This window comes from Mobula birostris, chromosome 28, assembly GCF_030028105.1.
Source record: "Mobula birostris isolate sMobBir1 chromosome 28, sMobBir1.hap1, whole genome shotgun sequence".
NCBI lineage: Eukaryota > Metazoa > Chordata > Chondrichthyes > Myliobatiformes > Myliobatidae > Mobula > Mobula birostris.
In genome coordinates this window covers 42,238,541-42,249,056 of record NC_092397.1, presented here as the reverse complement: position 1 = coordinate 42,249,056, position 10,516 = coordinate 42,238,541, and the positions used below count along the sequence as shown (strand labels likewise).

Genomic DNA, 10,516 nt, shown 5'->3' with positions numbered 1-10,516 from the left:
TCTTTCATGCTCGTTATTTATTGTTATTCATTTTTCTGCATTTGCACTGTTTGTTTTCAGTTTATAGTTTCTCATATTTACAGTTTACAGTAAGTTCTACAGATTTGCTCAGAATGCACGCAGAAAAGAATCTCAGGGTTGTATGTGGTGACATAAATCTACCGTGAGAATAGATTTTACCTTGAACTAGATGGTGATATGTACGTACCATGAGAACAACTTACTTTGGGTTAAAATTTTGGCTTTGACAATATTTTTCCGTGACGCTCCTTTTTCATGAATCGTTCAGTGATCTAGTTCCAACGTTTTTTTTTACCCCAAATTATAAAAGATGATCCACACAGAAATATGCCAAATACAAATATTAAATATGTATAAGACCGAAGTGTCAAATGAAAATACTGCTATTTATAACACACTCAATTCCCGTGGGTGGGGAAGGAGTCACCGTTGCCGGAAATCTCCGTCTGTACCCACTCTGTTCACAACGGTCGCAAGCTTTTCAGCGGCTCCACTGATTGACAGCTCCCTCTGCCCCGCCTCCCGGGCTGGGCACTCACCGTCACGTGACACCATGAGATTACCAATCCGTGACGCGCTGACGTCACAGTGGTCCCACCTCACCGACGTCGTTTCCTGGGGAACGGTAAATCCAGGATGGTGGGGTTTCGGCTCCGCTGTGGGATCCGCCTCTCCTCTTCCTGCCCGCGGAACAGTGAGTGTCTGTCAGCGCCTCACTGCACCGGCTCTCTGCCTCAGGTACAATACTTAAAACATATTTGCACAGTCACATGGATGGGAAAGGTTGAGAGGGATACGGGCCTAATGCAGGCAGATGGGCCGAATTCAGGTCGACAGCTTGGTCGGCGTGGATGAGTTGTACCGAAGGGACTGGTTCATTTCTGTATAGACCAGTGACTCTATTTTGGGAGTTAATTCCGGATGCCAGTTATTCTCTGTGTGAAATATTTACCCTTCAGATCCCCTTTAAATCTGTCTTTAAACAGTTTTGTCCTACTCTAATGAGAGGCAGTTCTTTGACTGACAAGGCAAGCAGAACACACATCCCTGTCTACCTGTGATGCCACATACAGGGAACTGTGTAACAATATTAGAGGCACATGCACAGGGGCTTCAGTGAGCAAGGCCCAGAGGGATATGAAACTAATGCAGGAAAGTGGGGTTAGTATAGCTGTGCATGATGGGGAACATAAATATGATGGGCCAGAGGGTCTGTTTCTATCCTGTACAACCCTGACCACAGCAGTCCTCCACTGCAGTGGGGTTTGTCACCTTCATTCTCAGCTGTGAGCTTGTTCCACTGAACCCCTTATCCTCTGAGAAGACATTTGCACCCTCCCACTGTGACCAAGTTGTCAGCCATCTCTCCTAATATCTCCCAGAGTACTTAACCAAATTCCCATATAAAAGTACTGTTATCCGTACACAGGGAATGGGAGTATTTTGGTCGCCTTTTGAGGGGGTTGGTTCAGTATTTGACCATTAATACCTTTGTCCAACAAAAATCCATTGTACTGGGTACTGAATGTTTTAGCTGAGTCTATCCTGAAGTCCTGTGTTTCAGGTTCCCACTGTACTTTCACAGTCAGTGGTTTCTGCATGTCCATACTGACCATCAAGAATCTGTCTCTACTAACTCAGCACTTGGTCTGTCTCCTACCCTGCCTTGGTGATTCAAATGCTCATCCAGATGGTCCTTGCACCACCCCCTCAGACAGTGTGTTCCAGATTGTAACTTCCTAGGGAGAGAGGACAGTTTTCCTCAGATCCTCTTTAAACCACACATTTCTCTCGTTCAACTTAGTTGCACTCACCGCATACTTGTGTGTATTAAATTCCATCTGCCATTTTTCCAGCTGGTCCAGATCCCATATCAAGATTTGCAAGCTGACCTTGGTGTCATCTGTAAATTTGCTGATCCAGTTGATCACATTCTCATCCAGATCATTAATACAGATGGGAAACAACAATGGACCCAGCACTGGGAAGTTCAACCAGGGCAGGATGAACACAGTAATGGCAGGTTCCTGGGAAGTGTTCATGAACAGAGACTTTGTGTGTTTCTGCCTCCACTACTTCCTCTGGCGGCTCATTCGGCATACCAGCTATTCTGTGTGTGAAATATTTACTCCTTTAAACCTCCCCCCTCTCACCTTACAACTATTCTCTTTCATTTTAGACACCCACAATACAGGAAGCAGTCTCTGTCTCCCTAACCTCTGTATGCCTCACATAATTTTATCTGCCTCCATCAACTCACCCTTCAGATCCCCTTTCAACCTCCAACCTGGCACGTCAAAATTATTCCCTCCAGTTTTTGGAGGGAGAAAATTGTTCCTTCCCTAGAACAGGGGCCCCAAACCTTTTTTGCACTGCGGACCGGCCGATCCGGGGGGAGGGGTGGGGGTAGGGTTGCCAACGGACAAGAGTAGAGCCGTGCGTTGTTTACAGGGAGAGACTACAATGACCATGAATCCTTGCGCGGGCACCAGTGCGCATGCGTGCTTCGCGTAAGCGTGTACCTGCCGATGTTTTCTACAAACCGTTTTTGGTGATTCTGTTGGGGGGGAATGTTAATCACGACCGGAATATAGGTGATAAGTGCCTAATACACTCAATCTCGTTTCTAAAAGGGTTTATCTTAACGAATTTAATATTAAACACACAGTGCATATTTTCCTAGCATGAATATAGCGATAAGTCAATTATCAGGGAAGGACAGGGGACCTTGAAGTAAGTAACGAACGAACGAACTTCCAGTAGAAGTGGTAGAGGCAGGTTCGATATTATTTAAAGGAAAATTGGATAGGTAAATGGACAGAAAAGGAATGGAGGGTTATGGGCTGAGTGCAGGTTGGTGGGACTAGGTAAGAGTAGCGTTCGGCACGGACTAGAAGGGCAGAGATGGCCTGTTTCCGTGCTGTAATTGTTATATAGTTATATAACAATGTCAATAGCATCATAACATTTTAAGTATCGTTTGGATATTAAACACACAGCACATATTTTCCCCATATGAACATATAAAGTCATTGCAACACACCAATATCGCTGAATCAGTGGGAGCCCTGGGCTTGTTTTCCTGCAACAAGATGGTCCTATCGAGGGGTGATGGGAGACAGCGATACTCGAACGGGGTTCCTTATGTCCAGTCTATTATGCAATTTTGTTTTCGTTCCATTCATTGCAGAGATATGTTGGAAATGGAAGCAACGTTTTCAGTGCTTCCATGGCTATCTCAGGATATTTAGCCTTGACTTTGAGATCCAGAATGCTGTCAGGGATGTTATGTCAAACATACTTTTCAGCCCGCCCTTATTTGCAAGCTCGAGGAGTTGATCTCCCTCCCGTGCTGACATGGATGACGCGCGGGTAATGACCTCGCATGCGTAATGGCTCAACAGTGGGCGTGACAGGGAATGAGGAAAGGTGCAGCTGACTCCTATCGCCAAATCATATCGTTTCCTCGTGGCCCGGTAGCGCATGCTTTGTGGCCCAGTACCGGTCCGCGGCCCGGTGGTTGGGGACCGCTGCCCTAGAAGACCCGAGGCAGTGAACAGTTAGTGCTAGAAGATGTCCTATTGATTGATAAAACTAAATCTCTGTCCCCTGCACCAGCTCCTCAGCCACACATTCATCAGTGGTATCTTTCTATATCTCCCTGCACTAATAGGTGTCACTGGGAGTAATACACAGCTTACTACTTTTTAATTTCTGTCTTATTTCTCAAAATTTACTGGACAGGACACATCCCTCCTCCTCCCTACGTTGCTATTACCAACATGCACCGTCCACCACGATGTCTGACTGCTCAGCCTTCCATTTGAAATGTCCTGCAGCTGCTCTGAGACCATTGGACCATAAAACACAGGAGCAGAATTAGGCCATTTGGCCCCATCCAGTCTGCTGCATCATTCTGCCAGGGATAAGAGATCATGACAGATCTCTTAACCCTCTCAAATCCTCTTTTCGTCCCCACAGTCGAGAACCCCCACATTAAATATACCCAGTGAATTGGCCACAGCTGTCTGTGGGGATGAATTCAGAGTCAGAACCAGAATCAGGTTTATTACCACCGGCGTGTGTCATGAAATTTGTTAATGTAGCAGCAGCAGTTCAATGCAGTACGTGGTAGTAGTCATACTTTATTGATCCGGAGGGAAATTGGTTTTCGTTACAGTTGCACCATAAATAATAAATAGTAATAGAACCATAAATAGTTAAATAGTAATATGTAAATTATGCCAGTAAATTATGAAATAAATCCAGGACCAGCCTATTGGCTCAGGGTGTCTGACCCCCCAAGGGAGGAGTTGTAAAGTTTGATGGCCACAGGCAGGAATGACTTCCTATGACACTCTGTGCTGCATCTCGGTGGGATGAGTCTCTGGCTGAATGTACTCCTGTGCCCAACAAGTACATTATGTAGTGGATGGGAGACATTTAAATCCATTGCAAAACAATAAAACATAATAACCAAAGGAGACTGAATATTTTTTTATAGGCACTGTATCCACTCCTTCACCAGCACATTATGAACAAATCCACCCTGCTCCTTTCCATTTTGCCGATTCCGTGCGGAACATTGAACATGATGGAAGGTCGAATTCCCAGTCCCAGTCTCCTTAACCATGTCCCTGCAATAGCTGGTAGATTAAACATATTCGTCAATGCACAATATGGAATAGATGGCTACCTGCCCCTCAGCCCACAATATCTGCGCCAATCATAATAGTGATCAGACTTTATAAAGTACTGGGGAGGTCTGACTTGGAGTATTGTGAGCAGTTTTGGGCCCTTTATCTTAGCAAGGATGGGTTCAAAGGATGTTCTGAAAATTGATTCCAGGATTCAACAGCTTGTCATACGAAGAGTGTTTAATGGCTCTGGGGCTGACTTCACTGGAAGTTCAAATGGTGAAAGTCCTTGATAATTTGCATGTGCAGAGGATGGGCGTATCTAAGAGCAGAGGACACAGGCTCAGTATAGAGGATCCTTGTAGAATGTGGAGATGAGGAATTTCTTGAGCCACAGAGTGGTGAATCTGTGGAATTCATTGCCACAGGCAGCTCTTGATCCAAGACTTGTGATCACTATCTCCAAAGTGCTCTCCCACTGAGAGACCTGACACCTGACCAGGTTTATTTCCCAATACCAGATCAAGCACAGCCTCTCCTCTTGTAGGCTTCTCTACATATTGTATCAAGAAACCTTCCTGAACACACCTAACAAACTCCAACCCATCAAAACTCCTCACTCGAGGGAGATGCCGTTTAATATTTGGGGAAATTAAAATCTCCCACCACAACAACTCTGTTATTGTTACACCTCTGCAGAATCTGTCTCCCTATCTGCTCCTCGATGTCCCTGTTACTACTGGGTGGTCTATAAAAACAGACAGTAGAGTTCTTGACCCCTTCCTATTCTGAACTTCCACCCACAGACACTCCGTGGACAACCCCTGCATGACTTCCTCCTTTTCTGCAGCTGTGACACTATCCCTGATCAACAGTGTCATGCCCCCACCTGTTTTGCCTCCCTCCCTGTCCTTTCTGAAACATCTGAAGCCTGGCACTTGAAGTAGCCATTCCTGCCCCTGCACATCCAAGTCTCTGTAGTGGCCACAACATCATAGCTCCAAGTGCTGATCCACGCTCTAAGCTCATCCGCATTGTTCATAATACTCCTTGCATTAAAATAGAGTCATCTCAAATCATCGGTCTGAGTGTGTTCCTTCTCTATCACCTGCCTATCCTCCTTTTCCAAGCTTTCTCTATTTGAGTGCCAACCTCCCTTTCCCCCGTCACTTCAGTTCGGTTCTCACCCACCAGCAATTCTGTTTAAACTCTCCCCAGAAGCCTTAGCAAACCTCCCCGCTAGGATATTGTTCCCCTTCTTATTCAAGTGCACCTCGTCCCTTTCGTACAGGTCACACCTGCCCCAAAAGAGGTCCCAAAGAACCAGAAATCTGAATCCCTGCCCCCTGCTGCAATCCCTCAACCAGGCATTTATCCTCCACCTCATTCTATTCCTATAGTCACTGTCACATGGCACAGGCAGTAATCCCGAGATTACTACCTTTGAGGTCCTGCTGCTCAACTTCCTTCCAAACTCCCTGTTGTCTGTTTTCAGGACCTCCTCCCTTTTTCTACATGTCGTTGGTACCAATATGTACCACAACCTCTGGCTGTTCTTCCCACTTCAAGATATCGTGGACGCGATCAGAAACATCCCTAACCCTGACACCTGGGAGGCAAAATAACTCTCTGCGTTTCTTTCCTGCATCCACAGAATTGCCTGTCTAACCTCCTAACTATAGAGTCCCCTATGATTGCTGCCATCCTCTTCCTTTCCCTGCCCTTCTGGGCCACAGGGTCAGACTCTGTGACAGAGATGTGGCCACTGTTGTTTCCCCCATGTAGGTTGTTTCCCCCCCCCCCGCAACAGTACTCAAACAGGAGTACTTATTGTTATGTGTGACAGACACTGGGGTACTCTCTAGCATCTGCCTCTTGCCCTTCCCTCTCCAGACTGTTACCCACTTATCTGTCTCCCCAGGCCCCAGAGTGACTACCTGCCTATAGCTCCTCTCTATCACCTCCTCACTTTCCCTGACCAGACGAAGGTCATCGAGCTGCATCTCCAGTTCCCTAACACCGTCCATAAGGAGCTGCAGCTCCTGGATTCTTGTTATTTCCCTTCTTGATCAAAGCTCTAACATTTGCGACACTCCAGTCCTGTGGGAGTGCATGTTGTGATCGAGGACACATAGAACCTTGTCAAATCCCCAGCAATCTTCCTTCACTATTGTAGGATAAATGCCTTCAGGCCCTGGAGTCTTATCCATCTTATTGATTTTCAGACATTCCAGCACAACTGCCTCCTTAATTTCAACACATCTCTGCACATTAGCATGCCCCACTCTGTTTTCATTGCCATTCAATTCCTTCAGCTCGGTAAATACTGACACAACGCACTCATTCAGTACCTCAGCCACTTGGTCTGACTTCAACCACATCATTCCTCCTTTAATCTTCAGTCGACTTTTCCATTCTCTGGTTATCCTCGTCTTATTAATACAAATCAAAAAGCCTTGGGATTATCTTTGGTCCCACATTACAAGGACATTTTGTGTTCCTTTTGGCCTTTCCTATCACCTGCTTTAGCATTTCCCTGCTATCTTTATATTTCCAATGATACCCAGTCTGACCTTAGCTTCATAAACCTTCCATATCCTTTTGACTAAATTTAGGATCTCTCTGCTTGTCTAAAGATCCCTTACTTAACATCCTTCTCACTCCTCACCAGAACATGCTGATCTTGAACTCCCAGTTGCTGGTCTGTAAACAACTCCCACATGTCAGATGTGGATTTGTCTGACACTGGCTGCTCCCAATCAATGCCCCTTGGCTTCTGTCTTACTCTGCCCTGACCTGTCCTCCTGCAATTTAGTACCTTCATACAGGATCTTCTTTTATTTTTACTTGTAACAAAGAAAAAAAAAGTTGTGATCACAGTACCTAAAATGTTCACCGACTCTTAGCTGTCACCTGGCCTTGCTCATTTCCAAAAACTAATTCCCATCTGTTCTCACCTCTGGTTGGACTCTGTACATAATGTTTCAAAGACTCCTCGGATTCACTGAAGAAATTTTGCGCATCTAAGAATTAAGCAAGTCCTAGTCAATTCTAGGGAAGATAAAGTCCCCCCACTGGTTATTGTGGGGACAATACAAACATCCCAACAGTGTAACTGCAGATTGCCTCTGAAAATGAACTTTCCAGTTTGCTGTGACATTCCCCGTGGGGTAACCTCTGCATCTTTTAACCCCCACTCACATGTAAAACCATCAAACCCAGGAATGTTGAGCTGCCAGCCCTGTCTGTCCAACAACATAAAAACTCCTGGTGAAGATATTGGTTCCCCTCCTGTTCAGATGCAAATGACCCTGTTTGTCCCGGTCTCCCACCTGCCTGGAAGGTGCCCATTGATCCATAAATCTGAAGACCTTCCTCCTGCTCAGTTCCTCAGCAACATCTTAAACTGCACGAAATATCGATTTCTCACCACACTAGCTCATGGTTTAGGTCACAATTCTGAGATTACAATCCTGGAAGTCCTGCTTCTTTAACCCAAAATTCCCTAAAATCACTATGTAGGACCTAATTCCTGCTCGTTTAAACCCTTCCGTGTAGCTCGAGGAAACCTCCCCAAAACATATTGTCTCCTCTCCTCCTTGGGCCCGTCTTCCCTTCATTTCGAGAGTCCAATGATCCTTGTACCTGAAGCCCCCACCCACCGCACACCAGCACCTCAGCCACTTCTTTACCTGGGCTTCAGAAGGCGCCAGAAGCACGGTGTTTATATATCTGGTTATGTATCCTTTTCCTGGATGTGACCGGTCTTTCATTTTTCTGGCGACCCAGAGGAATAATTGTTCTAATGAATCAACCCTCTCATCACTGGAAGTGACTGCACCCTCGCCCACCAACTGCTGTGTGTGAGGGCGCTCGCACTGGTCATGGGGCCGGGGAGGGACAGACCGAGGTCCTCGGGGATTTGCGGAATGGAAAAACTGTTCCTATTATTTAAAGCAGGAGAATCGACAAATTCCAAGACTCAGTAAGTGCCTGGTGTGTGAGGGAGTTTTGTTTTCGCTGGAGCGCTTTCTGTCGGATGAATCGTTGGAAATTGATGGTTGTGGTAAAGTGAAGGCGGAGCTGGACGATGAGTGGCCGCTGTCGGCTCTGTCCGTCACTCTGTCTCCTCTCCTCCCCTCCCCGCCTCTGTCTCTGCGCGTTTCTCGGGCAGGTCGGGGCGCTGTGTATAAAAGGAGACAGCAGCAGGCAGTTTGTCAGTGAGCAGCGACCTGAGTGAAGCAGCATCATGTCTGGCAGAGGGAAAGGAGGCAAAGGACTGGGCAAAGGCGGAGCCAAGCGGCACCGTAAAGTGCTCCGTGATAACATCCAGGGCATCACCAAACCGGCCATCCGCCGTCTGGCTCGCCGTGGCGGCGTCAAGCGGATCTCGGGTCTGATCTACGAGGAGACCCGCGGGGTGCTGAAGGTTTTCCTGGAGAATGTGATCCGGGATGCGGTCACCTACACTGAACACGCCAAGCGCAAGACGGTCACTGCCATGGATGTGGTGTACGCTCTGAAACGCCAGGGCCGCACTCTCTATGGCTTCGGCGGCTGAAAATCTCTCACTTCCTCCCGAGCTCAAAACAAAGGCTCTTCTAAGAGCCACCCACCGCCTCACAGACGGAGCCGTATCCACAGACTTTTTTATTATTTTTTAATCGATATATTCACCTGAGTTACATTTGCAACAGATTAATCGGTTTTGATTGAAATCTACCTGCGAACCTGCCTTTCCAGTCCGTGATTACAATAAAATCTCTGGCTGCATTAAGGTCGATCTTAATCCTTTTATCAGAAATAAGTTCACTCGTTTAGAGAAGTGATTCCGTAATTATATATTTAAATCTTAACTGACGGAATTAGATATTAAATGAAAGTGAAATTGTATAATTCGTGATAGAATTAATTGTAAATAAAAATAATCAGGCACAGTTGCTGGTTGCTCTGAAATTGGCGGGCGATTTGAAATTAACCCGCGCTAATCACACTGCATTCTGATTGGATGCAGTGCGACCGCCAGTTAACAGCGTCCATTTTGCCCTTAATTATTATTCGCCGTCAGGCTGCATGAAATGAATCAACCAATCGCAGCAACTAGAACCTTTAATAGACACCTGGTTCAGCCAATTAGAGCTGATGGGAAGACCCTTTCCAACAGTATAAAATCCTGTCCCGAAGCACGTTTCGTCTATCTCGTTCCTGTATTTCAGCCTGTGTTCTCGGTTCTGAAGGAGAATGGCCCGGACCAAGCAGACAGCGCGTAAATCGACCGGAGGGAAAGCTCCTCGCAAACAGTTGGCGACCAAAGCGGCGCGGAAGAGCGCTCCAGCCACCGGCGGAGTGAAGAAGCCTCATCGCTACCGGCCCGGCACCGTGGCTCTGCGGGAGATCCGGCGCTACCAGAAATCCACCGAGCTGCTCATCCGCAAACTTCCCTTCCAGCGCCTGGTGCGGGAGATCGCTCAGGACTTCAAAACCGATCTGCGCTTCCAGAGCTCGGCCGTCATGGCCCTGCAGGAGGCTAGCGAGGCTTACCTGGTCGGGCTGTTCGAGGACACTAACCTGTGCGCCATCCACGCCAAGCGAGTCACCATCATGCCCAAGGACATCCAGTTGGCCCGCCGCATCCGCGGGGAGCGCGCCTAAACCCGGCCTCCACAACAAACCCAAGAAAAGGCTCTTTTAAGAGCCACTACCACAGCAAAGGAAAGGGCTGGCGCTTGCTGATCATAGTATTATTGTAGTGGCGATCTGCCCTCCTGATGGGGTTGTTCGGTTTTGCTCTGACTGACTGACCGTGATCATCAGCTGTTCTGTGCCGACCGGTTAATTCAGCGATAGACAGATGAACG

At 47.0% G+C, this 10,516-nt stretch overlaps 2 protein-coding genes across 2 annotated transcripts; both read left to right on the top strand.

Moving 5' to 3' along the window:
- The first annotated feature begins 8,907 nt into the window (after nt 1-8,907).
- On the top strand, nt 8,908-9,219 carry LOC140189229 (histone H4). The gene has a single exon (XM_072245918.1). The coding sequence runs from the start codon at nt 8,908-8,910 to the stop codon at nt 9,217-9,219; it is 312 nt and encodes a 103-aa protein (XP_072102019.1).
- Nucleotides 9,220-9,899: 680 nt separating this feature from the next.
- LOC140189228 (histone H3) lies at nt 9,900-10,310 on the top strand. The gene has a single exon (XM_072245917.1). The coding sequence runs from the start codon at nt 9,900-9,902 to the stop codon at nt 10,308-10,310; it is 411 nt and encodes a 136-aa protein (XP_072102018.1).
- The last annotated feature ends 206 nt before the right edge of the window (nt 10,311-10,516 follow it).